The following is a 19,536-nucleotide window of genomic DNA, read 5'->3' on the forward strand; positions in this document are numbered from 1 at the left end:
TGAATTGGGTTTAACGCCGCTTTTAACATTATTCCAGTTATGTCACGGCGTGTCAGCTTTAATGTGGGAGGAAAGCCCGAAGTGATTCAGGTCTCAGACGTTTACCACTTCGGTGAAACCCAGGAGCACGGGTATGGTGCTGACAAACCTAGAAACATAATCGGGGCGAACCGGGATTGGAACCCACAATCATAGGTTTCTGGCGTGTCTACTGAATGACAATTGAAGCAATTCCATTGTCTTCTCCATGCTTACCCGACGTAGATCGTCCTTGAGAAATGACTCTCGAGGAGTGGATTTGGTTTTGCGCCGCTTTTAGCAATAGTCCAGCTATTTGTCTTATTCATTGAACGGCCGCTTCACCGCGCTGTATGTGCAGCCAGCCGAGAAACAAGGGCGCTCTACTCCTGTTGTCTTAACACTCTTATTTCTTACCCCCACAGCTAGGAATTTACCGTCTGTGTATCACACAATTGGTTTGTATTAATGAAACATGTGTTTGTCTAGTCGCCACCCAGGTCCTTCGGACATCGGGGATATAATAATATTTCAGTTGCAAGATACATACTATTGTGCAGAACTTTGGGATTTTATAATAGTTGCTAAATAAAGAAAGTGAATGGCCCTGAGTTAAAGGGGCACCTCACTGTGCCCTCACCCACAATCATAGGTTACTGGCGTGCCCAAGGGACGCAACTCTGCACAGGGAATCGCGGCGCCTCAGACGACTGGGCCACCCGTGCCCTCAACAACAAACAAACAAACAAAGCGAGAGAACATGCCCACTTTATTTACACAGACTATAACCACAAATGCAGTGAGGTGTAGCCCTTAATCACTTATAACAACATTCAGGTTGAGGAAACAGTAAAGTTAAACCAAATTAAAAATTGAATTTCGGTGCTGGATTTTGTCCGCCATGGATACTGCGATTGTCAGCCTTAGTCGTAAACGACCGAGTCCTTCAGTTTTCGCTTGCGTTCCCGAAATTGTATTGAATTTTATAACTGTTAAGAATTGAGATGATGATTTAATATACTTTTAAGTCTGTTTGAGATCGAATGTGACGGGGCAATGCTTTAACACCTCACGTATACTAATTGACGTCGTTAACCAGTTACACCATTTAACATCACCTCAAGAAATATATACTGCAATGAAAGCTTGAGTTGGGTGTTACCTATTTGAACAGCAGTATTTCCTTTATATTTCGGAATGGCAACTTATTGAAGTAGGATGGGACAACGTGACTATCACAGGTCGCTGACATTTACCAATTTGGGATGATACTGATTTACCAAGAGTCTTTTACGAAGCGAATGTGGGATTCGAACCCATGGAAAGCGGATCCTCGTACGAAGAGTTGAGTTGAGTTGAGTTGAAATGGAGTTGAACGTCGCATTCAAGATAATTGCACTTATATAGCGACGTGCATGCACGTGTGTGTGTGTGTGTGTGTGTGTGTGTGTGTGCTTGTACTAGTCCAGACTCATGCCAGTTTTATAGTGCTGAGATACCATGACTCCGTTTAACATGAATAACCCACTCACACACAGCATACTGACTACAAGCCAACCAGTCCTTGTTTTAACGTCTTTAGGTATGACACGGCCGGGGATCGAACCCCGATCTTCCCCCTCTCCGGGCGGACGCTCTACCACTACACCACGGAGGCGCCCCCCTGTCAGGAATAATAATAATAATAATAATAATAATGATAATAATAATAATAATAATAATCAGCTCTGTCTATAAGTCGGATAAAGCGTAATGTTAGTTTGTAAGTTAAAGGGCGGCAGGGTTGCCTAGTGGTTAAAAGGCCCGTGTTCGATTCCCCACATGGTTGAAGCACATTTCTGGCCGCCACCTAATGGTAAAGGCGGCGTAAAACAATACTCGCTCACTAAATTAATAACAATATGCAAGGTAATGAATCATTGTAGACGTCAACAGATAATTTCGATATAACAACCCAATCTAAACTTTCCTTTGAGGTCGTCATATCCTTAGTTGATTGAGTGAAAACGGGTGTGGCTTCTGTGTGACTACTGTATGACACATGCATTGTATGTTGTGTGGGAAGCCCTATTACCGCAACCACCGTAACACTACTCTTCACCCCGTTATAACGCATCATTCACTATGTATATCCAGTGAATAGACGTCTAAGTCAAGTCAATCTGGCCCAGCTAGCTATTGTGTAGGCAGGGCGCCTCCCTGTACCCGTACAGCAAGGCTATTCAGCTGTGGCCGTTATTGTGATCACCTCGCCTTACGGGTACGTAAAAACCGCTATAGCTGTCACGTGACTAGGCTTCCTACCCTTCTGTTGGTGTTCGGGTAGACATGATACTGTGAATTATCGGGAACTCAGGTATGGCGAATTCTTCTCTTTCGTTTTAATGATCATATTACCATCTACTATTTAGAAAGTGTATGTTAGAGATCGCGAAGAATGTAGTGTCGCTTGAGTATCAAATAGCTGCATCTAGTTGAAAGCTGGTTCGATTAATCATCACCTCGCAAGGATATCTATTTGTGACAACAGGCTTTGATTTCTTGAATGATATACGCAACATGTGTAAGAACCGCAGGGATTTGGTATGAGTTTATAATCTATCCCCACATGCCTATATATGTCATCAATATTTTTATTTGTAAGCAAGTTTAGATTTCCCGAATGATATACACTGCAGATGGGTCTATTTTTTTATTCATGTTGAAAGTTGTGACAGCAGGGTTAGATTTCTTGAACGATATAGACATTTATTAAAGGTTTTCGTTTCGTCTGAAAACTGGTCCGATTTATGACATTTGAATACATGCCTATATTTTTTTATGGTTAATGTTGTGACAGCAGGGTTTGATTTCTCAAGGATATACACGTTGATTAAAGGTTTTCGTTTCGTCTGAAAACTGGTCCGATTTATGACCTTTGAAAACATGCCTATATTTTATATGGTTAAAGTTGTGACAGCAGGGTTTGATTTCTCAAGGATATACACGTTGATTAAAGGTTTTCGTTTCGTCTCAAATCTGGTCCAATTTGATACCTCTGAAAACATGCCTATACTTTTGTTTACAAAGTTGTAACAGCAGGATTTGATTTTCTTAATCATATACACTTCCAACTGACAAACAGTGGTGCAATGAATGGATGTCATTTTGCACATCGTGACTTGTTTAGCGTAAGAGGCATAGTTTGTCAATTCATATCGGAATTTGTATACAGATAACAACAACAACAACAACAACAACAACAACAACAACAACAACAACGTGTAGACCTTTGTTTTGCTGTCAGCAGAAATCAATATGGCGTCAGTTACGAGGACAACGCGACGTTTTATTGTTCCACGCCAACCTTGAATCCGGAATTTGTTAATCCGGACAGTTTCTCGTTGACAATCGATCGGATTAAACATTTTCCGGTACAACGAATCGTTGTTATGGGTAATGTCACTTTGTATACACGTAAACGTTCCCAGAGGTAAACGTCCAGTGTAGGGTGTTTCCGGATTAACGAGGTCCTGATTAATGCGGTTTCACTGTGTAATCAAGTACAGCGAAACACCGTTAATCCTGCAGTAATTGGAAAGTGGTATGTCCGTTTTTGCAGTGTCGTGACTAACGAGGTCTCATCGTATTGGTATTTCCACTTGGTTATGTATTTCTTTAACATGCGATAGTAAATCTAAAGTCACAGTGTTGTAGAAATTATAATTTTGAGAAAGTTCCCACAGAATACAAAAATCTGAACAAACCCAAAGCAGACATTATAAGCAATCAAAGAGTGTATAGTGGGAGCTTCTTTCAAGCATGTTTGACACACATTGTGTTATTTTTGTGACATGTTTATTCGTTTGTAAAATTCATCTTCAATGGGGCAATTAATACGTTTCTTTTCGTTTTCCTTAAAAATCTTTCCTCAAATGGCAGGTTACTCTCTTTGTCTGTTTGTTGTTTTACGCCACACCCAGCAATATTCCAGCTATACAATGGCGGTCTGTAAATGATCGAGTCCAGACAATCCAGTGATCGACACCATGAGCATCGATCCACGCAATTGGGATAGCATGACATGCATCAACCAAGTCAGCGAGCCTGACCACCCAATCCCGTTAGTCGCCTCTTACGACGAGCATGGGTTGCTGAAGACCTATTCTACACCGGATCTTCACGGGTCTGGTAGGTCAGTGTATCACCCAGTCTCAATTCTTACGATGGGTATACACTAAAGATAGCACACAACTACGGATACAGCCTTGTGTAGGAGGGTGCGTTTCGGCAATTATCGTTTAGTAACCGTGAATGTTGTTTTGTTGTTCATACTGCTGTAACAGGTGTTTACTGTTAGTGCACGCGATCACCATTAACGATTGTGAATGTATGATTGTTTAAATGTTTAAATGTTGATCTGCGTTTTAAGAGTACATATACATATACGTGTAGTTAAATGAGTATATTACGTAATACATATATCGACGCACATAATCTAATCATCCCATGAGAAAACAAAAAAAGCCAGCCTATACAGCCATGGTTGTCCACAACGACCATATTAAACACGGCTTACATTGAAGTTCCGCACCTACCTGTACAATATGCTTACATTTACCGAGGCGTGACGAAACGAAATATACTATTTATAATCGGCAATGTTGTTTTGTTAGTCGAGGTAAGGTCGTGTCCGAGACCCGTGTATGAATAGGCACACATCAAATCGTGACACACCCAGTTTACAGTGCTGACAGAACGGGCTCGATATAATGAAAGAATAAGGGTGGGATCCCTGATGTCAGATCTAGGATACAGCGGTATGGCGCACACACGAAGTTGTGATGTATTTAGAACGGGGATGGCTCGACCATAACGGAAATATTTCATAGGAAATGGCTCCTGATCAATGTAAATATTGTTTTGGACCTTAATTCACACATATTGTTGTTTTAACGCCGCTCCCAGCTCTTTTACAGCTATATGGCGGCCTGTAAATATTCGAGTCTGGAGCAGACAATCCAGTGATTGATATTATGAGTAACCTACCACACCGTCGGGGTGCGATGAGACACAACCAACCACGTTGTAAGAGGCGACTAACGGAATCGGGTAGTCAGGCTCACTGTCTTGGTTGATGCATATCATCGTTTCCCAATTACGTGGATCAATTTACATGACGTCAATCACTGGCTTGTCTGGTCCAGACTCGATTTTTTACAGACCGCCGTCATATATGTGGTATATTGCTGAATGCGACGTTAAACAACAAACAAACAAACAAACCACGTCAGCGAGCATGGCCACCTGACCCATGTTGCTATCCCCGACAAGCTCAGGTTGTTGGTGACCTCAGGTTGTTGGTGACCTCAGGTTGTTGGTGACCTCAGGTTGTTGGTGACCTCAGGTTGTTGGTGACCTCAGGTTGTTGGTGACCTCAGGTTGTTGGTGACCTCAGGTTGTTGGTGACCTTTTCTAACCCAGCCGGCCCCAACTGGTACCCCTAATTCACAAATCTATTTTAGTGTTGAGAGTTTGTTATCTCCAATACTACAACACATATGGGTTATGCTAACACACATATGATACAACACATATGGGGTAATGTAAACACACATATGATAGTACACATATGGGGTAATGCTAGCACACATATGATAGTACACATATGGGGTAATGATACCACACATATGGGGTAATGATACCACACATATGAAAGTACACATATGGGGTGGTGCTAACACACATATGATGGTTCATATATGGGGTAATGTTAACACACATATGATAGTACACATATGGGGCAATGCTAACACACATATGATAGTACACATACGATACCACATAAATGGGGTAATGCTAGTACACATATGATAGTACACATATGATACCACACACATGGGGTAATGATACCACACATATGATACCACACATATGGGGTTATGCTAACACACATATGATAGTACACATATGGGGTAATGCCAGTACACATGATACCACACATATGGGGTAATGCTAGCACACATGATACCACACATATGGGGTAATGCTAACACACTTATGATAGTACACATATTGGGTAATGCTAGCACACATGATACCACACATATGGGGTAATGCTAGCACATATATGATACCACACATATGGGGTAATGCTAACACACATATGATACCACACATATGGGGTAATGCTAACACACATATGATAGTACACATATGGGGTAATGCTAACACACATATGATACCACACATATGGGGTAATGCTAGCAATCATATGATAGTACACATATGGGGTAATGCTAACACACATATGATAGCACACATATGAGGTAATGCTAACACACATATGATACCACACATATGGGGTAATGCTAGCAATCATATGATAGCACACATATGAGGTAATGCTAACACACATGATACCACACATATGGGGTAATGCTAGTACACATGTTATAGTACACATATGGGGTAATGTTAACACACATATGATAGTACACATACGATACCACACATATGGGGTAATGCTAGCACACATGATACCACACATATGGGGTAATGCTAGCACACATGTGATAGTACACATACGATACCACACATATGGGGTAATGCTAACACACATATGATAGTACACATACGATACCACACATATGGGGTAATGCTAGCACACATGATACCACACATATGGGGTAATGCTAGCACACATGTGATAGTACACATACGATACCACACATATGGGGTAATGCTAACACACATATGATAGTACACATACGATACCACACATATGGGGTAATGCTAGCACACATGATACCACACATATGGGGTAATGCTAGCACACATATGATAGTACACATATGGGGTAATGCTAGTACACATATGATAGTACACATATGCAGTGGTGATAGCAGTGATATGAACTCTTTGAAAGAGATATACTGACATGTTTTACACTATTTGTGTAATAACGAAAAGCTGTTATCTGGAAGACTTCATGGAAAATGAACACTTGACCTACTTGAACCACGTGATTCACAACTGGAACCTCTCAAGATGATTTCACTTTGTTTTACAGATTTCCATTCTATGAGGAATTGAGAAAGGACCAACATAAGTTGTGGATAACTAAGGACACTCACTTAATTGATACGTGATTTTGATCATATCGTCATAACTCTCTAAGCAACCATGTACAGTGGCGGTCGGTTGAATCTCGGGTGGCAGAGTGACCGCGTCCACCGAGCCGGGTACTCCACCCGCTCCAGCAGGGCGAGCAGAGCCAGCACATACACAGAGGGCCCTACAGACCCCATGCTTCTCAGAAGGACACTGGAAGAGGTGAGATTCTTGTAGTAGCAATATGCGGTGACATTGTCCCTTCCGTACACGATCGTTCAGTGGTTCCGTCTCACGTTGTAACCGAGCCGTGAAGATCCAGGGTAGAATAGGCCTTCAGCAACCCATGCTTGTCCTAAAAGACGACTATGCTTGTCGTAAAAGGCGACTAACGGGATCGCGTTGTCAGGCTATCTGACTTGGTTGATGCATGTCATCATATCCCAATTGCGTGGATCGATGCTCATGATATCGATCACTGGATAATCTGGTCCAGACTCGATTATTTACAAACCACTGTCATATAGCTGGAATATTGCTGAGTGCGGTGTTAAACAACAAACAAAGACTTTCAACCATTCAGTCTATCAATATGACATTTGATCATCCTTAAAATCCGAGGGCATGGTTGACAGTGATCAAAGAAGACCCGTGGCTTCGACTTACCCGACACTGAGCCTCAGTTTGTCAGTACCCTACCGTGCTGATGTCATCACTGATTTGTAGTGATCATTCCCATAATTGTCCCCACTAATTTGCCTTTGAAGCCCAATGGAATCCGTTTCGACACATAATCGAGGCTGGTGATTCTCTGTCGTTGACGTTGTATATTTCGCCTAAGTGGCAAATAATGGACCTTCGCCTTTCCATCCACGTCAAACTACCACGACATGGAAGAACTGGTGTACCTTTCAAAGCAGCGTTGAAACTCAAGCTTATCGCTTCCACAAATCCCCAAAGTTTATAATGTGATTCAAACCAGTTTCTTTTTCAAACACGTCTGGAATAAATGTTAGAATTGTTGACTTAAGTGAATTATTTCTCCACGCTGTATCTTCAGTCTAGTCATCAGCGTTTTCACAAGAAATACATGTACATGTTATACGTTTGAAGGATTGTTAGATAAAGCGTACTTTGTGAATATACTGAGATGTAAATTACTACAAGAACTGTCGATTCTCATTTCAGCACTTCAGACCACTCTTTCAAGGGGTGAGTATGAAGCTTTTACATCTCATCTGTAAATAACCTTGTTAAAGGAGGCAGTAATCTTCAGCAGTATGTACGACCCTTGAAGATCTGGGGTAGAATAGGTCGTCGGCAACCCATGCTTGCCGTAAAAGGCGACTATGCTTGTCGTAAGAGGCGACTAACGGAATCAGATGGTCAGGCTCTCTGACTTGGCTGATGCATGTCATCGTATCCCAGTTGCGTGGATCGATGTTCATGATGTGAATCACTGTATTGTCTGGTTCAGACTCGATTATCTACGACCGCCGTTATATAGCTGAAATATTGCTGAGTGTGGCGTTATACAACAAACAAACATCAGTATGTACAGCGGACACCCGTGAATACGGACCTCGATATGCTCTGGGACTTGGCAGACTGCGTGTCATCTAACCCCAGTGACGTGGAGTGGTGATCATGTTATCAGTCACCGGTTTACCTGGTCCAGACTCGATTGTTTACAGGCCGCTGTGGTATAGCTGCACTATTACTGACTGTGGCGTTAAACAACATTCAGTGACGTATATTGACCAGTATTGTGGTATGAAATATATGGCGCTGTACCTATTTATACCTACAACATTCGTCACATGAATTATTATTCGATAAGATAACGTGTAAATAAATAGTTTACTTACAGTACAACTGTTATTGTAGTTCGTATACGGCGGTGAGCAGATTACCAACAATGAGTTGCGACAACATCTTCTGGACGACACCTACAGACGCCTCCTACCACGTGACAAGTTGTATGCCGTTATGGATCTCGTCGACTACAACCCCAGCAAATCTATCAGCTACGTGGCCTTCGTCAGACTTGTGAGTAACTCCTCGAGAATACAAATCCTCAATGACTGACGCCGGTCAAGCTCAAAACTTTGGTATATACGCCACCTACATTTCACAAAAGAACAGTATCTTGTTTCCGGCTTGCTAAAATTTAGTCTTGTTTCTGGCATGCTGAAATTTAGTCTTGTTTCTGGCATGCTGAAATTTAGTCTTGTTTCTGGCATGCTGAAATTTAGTCTTGTTTCTGGCATGTTAAAATTTAGTCTTGTTTCCGGCATGTTGAAATTAAGCCTTGTTCCTGGCATGCTAAAATTTAGTATTGTTCTTAGCATGCTGAAATTAAGTCTTGTTCCTGGCATGTTGAAATTAAGCCTTGTTCCTGGCATGCTAAAATGTAGTATTGTTCTTAGCATGCTGAAATTAAGTCTTGTTCCTGGCATGTTGAAATTAAGTATTGTTCTTAGCATGCTGAAATTAAATCTTGTTCCTGGCATGTTGAAATTAAGTATTGTTCTTAGCATGCTGAAAATAAATCTTGTTCCTGGCATGTTGAAATTAAGTATTGTTCTTAGCATGCTGAAATGTTGTCTTGTTCCTGGCACGTGAAATGTTGTCTTGTTTCTGGCATCCTTTTATTTAGTCTTGTTCCTGGCAAGCTGAAATTGAGTCTTGTTCTTGGCATTCTGTAATTTAGTCTTGTTCCTGCTTTCTGAGATTAAGTCTTGTTCTTTGCCTGCTGATATTTAGTCTTGTTCTTGGCATGCTGATATTTAGTCTTGTTCCTGGCATGATGAAAGTAGTGGTGACCTCTGACTGAATGAAACCTTTACCCATTCTGTTACTAGGTAACGGGAGAGGAAGCAGATGGGGACAGATTAGATAACTCCGACGACGGCACCAGCGATGACCTCAACGACGTGAGCATATTGTACGACGTCTGCCGCAACACCACGGATCCACAGGACCTTTTGGAGTTTTCTTCTGGATTCTCCTGGCTCCCCCCACCCTTCTTCATCTTGCTGATCACTGTAGCGCAGGTGGGTGATACATTCATTACTTCATATGCAGTAAGCACCATACCGATAGAGCAGGGCATGCTTACCCTGTTTGCGATAACCCTTCTTCTTCTTCTTCTTCTTCTTCTGCTTCTTCTTCTTCTCCTGCTTCTTCTGCTTTTTCTTCTTCGTCCTCTGCTTCTGCTTCTTCTCCTGCTTCTTTTTCTTCTTCTGCTTCTTCTTCTTCTGAATCTTCTTCTTCTGGGGCTGTCGGGTAGCCTAGTGGTTAAAGTGTTCGCTCGTCATGCCGAAGAACCGGGTTCGATTCCAGACATGGGCACAATGTGTGAAGCCCATTTCTGGTGTTCCCCTCCGTGATATTGCTGGAATATTGCTAAAAGCGGCGTAAAACCGCACTCACTCACTCACTCACTCACTCACTCACTAACTCACTCTTCTTCTTCTTCTTCTCCCGCATCTTCTTCTGCTTCTTCTTCTTCTTCTGCTGCTTCTGCTTCTTCTTCTTCTCCCGCATCTTTTCCTTCTCCTTCTGCTTCTTCTCCTTCTGCTTCTTCTTCTTCTTCTTCTGGGGGCGGTCTGGTAGCCTAGTGGTTAAAGCGTTAGCTCGTCATGACGAAAACCCGGGTTCGATTCCCGACATGGGTACAATGTGTAAAGGCCCACACTGCTGTCCCCCGCCGTGATATTGCTGGAATATTGCTAAAAGCGGCGTAAAACTATACTCACTCAGGTTATGTGGACGAAAAGGATGTGCTGTCCTGGGATCGAAACGGTAATTTTGACCCCAGAACATTACCTAGCAGTGTAAAGAATAGAGAGATCTACAGTGTATTGATATATCCAAGACCCGCTTTGACATGACTCGTACATTTCTTAGAGCGGCGTCACACACAACACATTAACTGTAGCGCAGAACGTTCATCCTCCGCAGATTATCGTCTACGCTGTCTTCGCAAGTGAGCAGAAAACGCCAGTGACGGCCATGGACGGCGTCCCCATCGACAGCCCCCTCATCTACAACCCCGCCCGCAGATACGAAGTGTGGAGGTTCATCAGCTACACCTTCCTACACCAGGGGTAAGCTCAGGTTTAATGGCTGTTCTTGAGTAGCATTAATTAAAATATGAGAGATGCATTGAACTGCATGTTATGAAATGTTTCCAGATGACGAGGGGCGGTGGGGTAGTCTGATGGTTAAAGCATCGTTTTGTAATTGCAAAGGCCCGTAAAGCACACGAGTGAGTGAGTGAGTATGGTTTTACGCCGCTGTTAGCAATATTCCAGCAATGTCACGGCGGGGGACACCAGAAAAGTGCTTCACACATTGTACCCATGTCTGGAATCGAACCCGGGTCGTCGGCGTGACGAACGAACGCTTTAACCACTAGGCTACCCGACCGCCCCTCGTAAATCCATACTCGACCAACATGTCCATAAGAATTCAGTCATGTTCATAAGTTACAACATACAGAGGCTTTGTTCTGTTTTTAGTTGACTAAACTCTCCTTCTGTCCCATCCCATCTTCCCGAGTCAATGGAGTTAACTGACTGTAAAAGTCCAGTTTCCACCCTTGCCGAACTAGGCTGGAATTCCTGGGCTCGATCGAAGCGCCACTTCCTTCTATGCCTGGGTTATGGACCAATCAGGTTCCACCTCTCGTATCCCTTGCATTTGCTTTAAACAAAATGGCGGCGCCCAGTCAAGACGATCTGAATCAAGATCTATATTGTGATAAAACGGGTTTTACATCGCGAAGTGCTTCAAGTCATGTGAGCACCTTGATTAAAAACATGAAAATATTTGAAAAATATGTGTCGACAACGAGTTGGCGGTGCTCATGTTTTGCAAATCCTGCAATCGACCAAAATCTGAAAAAACACAGTTTACGAACAGGATTTCGATTTCGTTGCCCAATTTTGATTGGACTATGCATAAACTCGTTAGTCCAGCCAAAATGTAACTCCATAATACCAGCCTAGTTCGACAAGGGCGGAAACTGGACTTTTACAGTCAGTTAACTCTCCTTCCTCGGGCGGAAACTGGACTTTTACAGTCAGTTAACTCTCTTTCCTCGGGCGGAAACTGGACTTTTACAGTCAGTTAACTCTCTTGCCTCGGGCGGAAACTGGACTTTTACAGTCAGTTAACTCTCTTTCCTCGGGCGGAAACTGGACTTTTACAGTCAGTTAACTCTCTTTCCTCGGGCGGAAACTGGACTTTTACAGTCAGTTAACTCTCTTGCCTCGGGAAGATGGTCCCATCCAATTTAACAAAGTTTTCGATTGAAAAAAGAAATGTTCGAGATTCATTCCTAAGGGTGCAAATATTCCCTGGGGTGCACAAAAGTGTTAATTCAGAGCTAAAACGGTAAACTCTCTGTTGGTTTCTATACCGACCGTCCGAGCCGTGATGGCTAAAGAGGGCAATGCCAAACACACATGCAGATCGACACAGACCACAGCTGCAAAGTTAATAGATTCCTTGTGCGTGCGAGAAACCTATGATCGTGATTATCGAGTCTGTTTTGCTTGACAGATACGTGGATCTTCTGTTAACCATCATACTTCAAATCCTCATCTGTTTCCCTGTGGAGATCGTCTTCTCGTTCTGGAAAATCGCCATACTGTACATCATCGGCGTCATTTCAGGTGGGTCTGCTTGTTTCAGTAACACGAGTTGACAAAATGGGGATTTGGTGGGCACAAAATGGAGATTAGGTGGGTATGAAAAGGGGATTCCAGTCTAATTCTGGTCGTCATAATTCAATGACAGATACTGAGGCTTTGTCTCTGTGGAATTCAGTTTACCATAGAAACCCGCCAAGATCCGGGTTACAATAGGTCATCAGTAACCCGTTAGGCTACATGCTTGTCGCGAGGCGACTAACATCGATGCTCAGGAAGTGAACAACTGGATTGTCTGGTCAAGAATCTTATTTACAGACCACCGTTTATACCTTGAGTGTGGCGTTAACAACAAACAATACACCATTGTTTGCGTTGAGATCCAAATTGTTGTTTTAACTTGAATCAAAATTACTAGGACTGCGCATTTTGCCGGAGCCTAATTTCTTTTTAAATGTAATTGATATGTTTTGCTGTGTTGGCTTCTAATCCTTTCTGCGTGCGTGTTCCAGGTTCATTGCTGCACTCCATCAGCGACCATAAGACGTCATTGGTCGGAGGCAGTGGGGGCACATACTGCATCTTAGCTGCTCACTTTGGCGCAATGATATACGTAAGTACGACTCCTCTCAGAAATGCTTCCATATGTCCTACTCAGACATTCCTACTTTCAGTCTTCTTTAGATTTTCGGTATTACACACATTATTGTATGTGTGTTCATTTCGTTGTTGTTTAACGCCGCACTCAGCAATATTCCAACTATATGAAGTTGGTCTGTACATAATCGAACCCGTCATGATCATGGGTAGAACAGGTCACCAGCAACCCATACTTGCCGTAAAAGGCGACTAACGGGATCGGGTGGTCAGGCTTGCTGACTTGGTTGATGCATGTCTTCGATCCCAATTACGTAGATCGATGCTCATTATGTCAATCACTGGATTGTCTGGTCCAGTCTCGATTATTTACAGACCGCCGCAATATAGCTGGAATATTGCTGAGTGCGGCGTTAAACAACAAACCCACCAACCTATTTGACCTATTTTAGTTGGAGGTGGCGGACAGCTTTCTTGTTAAAGCTTTCGCTTATCACGTTAATAGTCCCGATTTTGATTCCCTGCAAAGAAGCAATGAGTGCAGCCCTTCGTTAATGTCCAACCGACCCTTCAAGCCTTGATATAGCTGTAATATTGATAGGAGTGACCCTAGAGCTGCGATTATCTTAACTATCATTTTAAACACGTTGGACTGTTAAGGCTGCTTGTGCAACGATGCCCTGTTTTCAAATTGTACTTCTTCTTCTTTACTACAGAATTGGAAGGAGCTGAAGAAGGCCGATGACAGCCCCATGAAGAGGATATTTTGTCACCCACTTTTCCGGATGGTGGTCATTGTCCTACTGGGTATGCAGACTTCATGTCTGTTCTGTAGCACTACTAGAGGGGGGGGGGGGGGGGGGGGGGGGATTCTTTAAGAACACATAACGCTACATATTGTCAGGAAAATTGTCTGCCACAAACATTGCATTGTTGCAATGTTGCAATGTGTGTTTCGTAAATTATATTTTGGCCTATAGTGTTACTTAAAATAATATCTTGTTTTGCAGCAATTGTAACCCCTCTCTCATCGAGCGGTGTTGAACTTGTAATATGACTGCGGCATGACACAACATTCACTGATCCCAGTTTTGTATGTATTTCAGGGATCATACAGATCAGCCTTGCAGTGTACAGGAGATTTTTCGCAGATGACATCGTCAACATGGGGATAGGCCACTTCGGAGGAGGAATTCTCGCGGGTCGGTCTATAAACAGCATAATATATTTAGTAGTTTTCCGTAAGGGACCGTACATTTGCTGTATTCCGTACACTCCTGCCCCACTTACACAAAGCGATCTTAGTGCTAAGATGATCTTAACTCCCATTTACATAGGCTTACGATAGTCTTAGCGCTAAGATCGTTTTTTACTAGGGGGCCCTGGAGCCGTCTGTTCAAATCCCTGATTTGGGCCGATTATGATGTTCAGTTTGTAGGGTGGTTCCCCCATTGCAAGACTTGCCTCAACCGATCGCCATACATGCAGAATATGGTTATATCGAAGATGTATATAACGTACTAATTAGAACTATGTACTGACTTCTTTACGATATGTTTTCACATAAACGTGAGTAACAAAGTCTGACTAACGAATTATTGTCTATCGATCTATTTGTTCACCTTAAATACAGACCCAAGGCATGAGGTGCACAGCACACGTTAATGACAAAACTCAACTAATAATCTTAAACACAATTTCCTCAAATTGAACCAGTGGTGTATTCCATCTTGTTATTTATTGCGATGTCAGGGAAATTAAATAGTATCTTGTGTCGACCGAGTCGTTTTGGGCTGTGGCAAATTTCAATACGACAAAACGACTAATAATAATTGCTAAGATTTCCTGATTACCCATTGGATGATTTCATAAACGTTAACTTGTGGTTTTAATGTTCAAATCTACCACATGTGGTTCTATTTTAGAACTCGAGTCACATGAGTACTATTTGATCAAACCCCATTTCCCATGCCATGTGGAGGTGCGATGTGAATATCATTTGATTGAATCTCATTTCTCATGTCATGTGTAGGTGAGATGTGAATATCATTTGATTGAATCTCATTTCTCATGTCATGTGTAGGTGAGATGTGAATACCATTTGATTGAATCTCATTTCCCGTGTCATATGTAGGTGCGATGTGAATGCCATTTTATTTAATCCAATTTCCTGTGTCATATGTAGGTTCGATGTGAATGCCATTTTATTTAATCCAATTTCCCATGCCATGTCAAGATGCAATGAATATCATTTGATTGAATCTCATTTCCCATGTCATGTGGAGGTTCGGTGTGAAGACCATTGAATTAAATCCCATTTACCTAAGTCCTGTGTGACTACGAGATCCCATTGATTTATACCCATTTCCAATATCCTGTGCAGGTGCGATGCTCTGTGAAGCTTTCCTGAAAGATCGCCACAGGTACCCGTGGTACACCAACGCCGGCAGAATGAACCTCTTCATGTTCCTGATCTTCGCTGGAGCCTGTGCTGTCTTCAACTGCTTATATCTAGGGTACCCTGCAGGGGATTACAGTTAGAACATCAACCAGTGTGTGTCGAGCAAAGGCTGTGATAGATTGCTACGTCACAGTTGAAACAGACTGGATGAGTATCTGGGACCAGGTAAATACAGCTCTCAACAAGACATGGACAAAATGATGCTTTGCCGAAAGCGTTACCCTGAATACCGAGAGCTAAGAAGGAGAAGATTATTGGAGTACGTTGCGTCATATGATTTCAAAGGCCTATACATTAGTATAGTTGTCGTGCATTCGTTAACTGGTGGTTCTTTCGCTTTAAACTAGGATACCGCAAATTCTCTAATAGAAGCTCGTATCGATTTGAGTCCGGATTCAAGACTGCTGTGAAATGAAATATAGACAAGCTTCAAATAATGACTCGGCCCATATCGTATCTTAGATACCCAACTTATTGTGGATGGAGTTTTCCTTAACGACAGCGAATATGCCAGGCCATGTGCAAAAAGTGATGCTGTTTTGGAGGATTTCTAGTATGCGTAATATAAATAGATATACGTATATGCACAGTGAAACCGTTCACCCGGACTACAGCAATAGCAGTGAAGTTGTCTGGATTAACGAATAATGCCTGCGGAGTAATGATCTCTCTCTCACACCCACACACCCACACACACACACACACACACACCCACCCACCCACCCACCCACACCCACCCACCCCCCCACCCCCCCCCCACACACACACCCACCCACCCACCCACACCCACACACACACACACACACACCCACCCACCCACCCACACCCACACACACCCACCCACACACACACACACACACACACACACACACACCCACACACCCACACACACACACACACACACACACACACACACACACACACACACACACACACACACACACACACACACACACACACACGTGGTCTTGGTGTCATACACCTTTGCACATATTCTGTCAGTTGAAATGTATTATCACATTTATGTAAAGACAAAGAGATTACGTCTCGCACTTGTGTCATGTAAAATGTGATGTAATGTACCTCGGGCTTTATAGATGAGATGCTGCTTTTATTTCAGCTTAGTAGTACTCTGATGTCACACTCCATGGTTTTAAGGTGGCAACAGCAACTTTTGGGTTTGAGTAAGTGGGTGATCGTTGGGTCTTCCGCCGTTTTGAAGAGTACTGCAGTGCTCTCACGGCGTTTTGGTTTTGCATATGTATCACGATGTGATATCAGCCAAAAGTGTATTTTCATTTTTGTTTCATGTCTTCTCTCTACTCTCATGTCTTTTTTATTTGCAGGAGTTATTTAAAAAAATAATTGTATAGTTATGGCAATCTAGTTAATTGAGGGCCATATTTGTTTTGAGGGAATAAAACAGTTGTATTTAGTAGGTGTTAGTTTTGACTCTGGTTAGGTAGATAGTTTTTGTCACACTGAATCTTTGTGCATAATTGTCAGCGTTATTTCAGGCTGTTTGGATACCCTCCCAATAATTGTCGGGGTAATTTCAGGCAGTTTGGATACCCTCCCAATAATTGTCGGGGTAATTTCAGGCAGTTTGGATACCCTTCCAATAATTGTCGGGGTAATTTCAGGCAGTTTGGATACCCTCCGAATAATTGTCAGAGTAATTTCAGGCAGTTTGGATACCCTTCCAATAATTGTCAGGGTAATTTCAGGCAGTATGGATACCCTTCCAATAACTGTCAGGGTAATTTCAGGCAGTATGGATACCCTTCCAATAACTGTCAGGGTAATTTCAGGCAGTTTGGATACCCTTCCAATAATTGTCATTGTAATTTAAGGGCAGTATGGATACCCTCCCAATGATTGTCATGGTAATTTCAGGCAGTATGGATACCCTCCCAATAATTGTCAGGGTAATTTCAGGAAGTTTGGATACGAATATGAAATTTGATCAAGATAAAAAAAACCAAAGCAGATGTCAATAAAACCGATCGCCCAAACGCACCACGGCAACGGCCATGGTAATCTGATGCACGTGAGTCCCGTGCAAGCTGAAATTGAAAAATCCACCCAGATCGGATAACATTCATTCGTTATTGAATTGCTAGCACATGCCAAGAAAAAATAAGCGACACCAAGCCCTTGGACAATTGCAATCTGGACAAACCGCCCGGCAAGTAGCCAATGCATTTCAAGTCCACGTTAGGACCATATACAGGCTCCAGCAACGGTACCAGACCACCGAAACGACAGATGACCCACCGCGTAGTGGAAGACCAAGGGTCACCACCCGACATCAGGATCGTCAGATTGTGCAACAGCATCTTCAAGATCGCTTTGTTACTGCTGCGGAAACTGCTCGAGAGACCATGGGACATACCAGCGACATATTAGTGTGGACACCGCGCGTCGACGATTGACGAGCAGACACCTCCACTGTCACAGGCCACACCGAGGACCCACGTCATCGCCGGGACCGTCTTCAGTGGGCAACACAGCACCAGCATTAGCGCCACCAGCAGTTTAGAAGAGTCCTCTTCTCAGACGAGAGCCGTTACTGTATCTCAACAGCAGACGACAGAGAGGGAGAGTCTGAGGACGCCGTGGGGAACGTTATTCGGATGTTTGTGTTGTTGAGAGGGACTCCTGGGGTGGTCCGAGCACCATGGTGTGGGGCGGAATTGTCTTGCACAGAGGGTCGGCCCTGTGGTCTTCCGGAACATCGGTCCAGGGAGAGCAATGGTGTCACAGCAGCTTGGTACATTGATCAAGTCTTCAGACCAAACGCCATACCTCATTTGGCACGTCGCCGCAAGCACGAGTTTCAGCATGATAACGCCCGTGCCCACACTGCGAGAGCAACAAGAGACTTCCTCCAGCAGAATGGCATCAGAACCGTGCAGTGGACTGCCCTCAGTCCCGATTTAAATCCCATTGCGCACCTGTGGGACGAGATTCAAAGACGGCTGAATAACGTCCGACCAAGGCCGACAACTGTAGCTGAACTGCGTCAGGCGTTTCTCAGAGTGTGAGCTCAAGTGCCTATGGCATTCATCAACCGCCTCATCCATTCCATGTGTCGACGTTGCACAACAGTCATCAATGCACATGGCGGACACATGAGATACTGACTTGTGATACCATTTTTTCAGAGACTTGTGTTGTGTTTCACTTTAAGACATTTGTCACAGTGACTGTTGCGTGATGACTGTTGCGTGATGACTGTGCGTGACGTGAGTGTAGTACATTGAGATGGGTTGTGTGAATGACTGATTGTTACCGCGACGGCTGTGCGTGACGTGAGTGAAGTACATTGAGATGGGTTGTGTGAATGACTGATTGTTACCGCGACGGCTGTGCGTGACGTGAGTGTAGTACATTGAGATGGGTTGTGTGAATGACTGATTGTTACCGCGACGGCTGTGCGTGACGTGAGTGTAGTACATTGAGATGGGTTGTGTGAATGACTGATTGTTACCGTGATGACTGTGCGTGACGTGAGTGTAGAACATTGAGATGGGTTGTGTGAATGACTGATTGTTACCGTGACGGCTGTGCGTGACGTGAGTGTAGTACATTGAGATGGGTTGTGTGAATGACTGATTGTTACCGCGACGGCTGTGCGTGACGTGAGTGTAGAACATTGAGATGGGTTGTGTGAATGACTGATTGTTACCGCGACGGCTGTGCGTG

At 43.3% G+C, this 19,536-nt stretch overlaps 1 protein-coding gene across 2 annotated transcripts; it reads left to right on the forward strand.

The window, feature by feature from the left end:
• The first annotated feature begins 2,200 nt into the window (after positions 1 to 2,200).
• On the forward strand, positions 2,201 to 16,553 carry LOC139459662 (rhomboid-related protein 2-like). 2 transcript variants are annotated; one of them, XM_071241270.1, is made up of 11 exons: positions 2,201 to 2,278; positions 7,070 to 7,332; positions 8,299 to 8,322; positions 8,998 to 9,159; positions 9,975 to 10,166; positions 11,077 to 11,222; positions 12,682 to 12,794; positions 13,283 to 13,383; positions 14,084 to 14,174; positions 14,474 to 14,569; positions 15,751 to 16,553. In XM_071241270.1, exons 2-11 carry the CDS (start codon positions 7,183 to 7,185, stop codon positions 15,906 to 15,908), a joined length of 1,233 nt encoding a protein of 410 aa, XP_071097371.1. In that variant the 5' UTR covers positions 2,201 to 2,278; positions 7,070 to 7,182; the 3' UTR covers positions 15,909 to 16,553. The 2 variants fall into 2 exon arrangements, with proteins under 2 accessions (XP_071097371.1, XP_071097370.1); XM_071241269.1 differs by lacking the exon at positions 2,201 to 2,278 and adding an exon at positions 2,285 to 2,374.
• The last annotated feature ends 2,983 nt before the right edge of the window (positions 16,554 to 19,536 follow it).

Source organism: Haliotis cracherodii, unplaced genomic scaffold, assembly GCF_022045235.1.
Source record: "Haliotis cracherodii isolate W230 unplaced genomic scaffold, xgHalCrac1.p SCAF_13, whole genome shotgun sequence".
Classification (NCBI taxonomy): Eukaryota; Metazoa; Mollusca; class Gastropoda; order Lepetellida; family Haliotidae; genus Haliotis; species Haliotis cracherodii.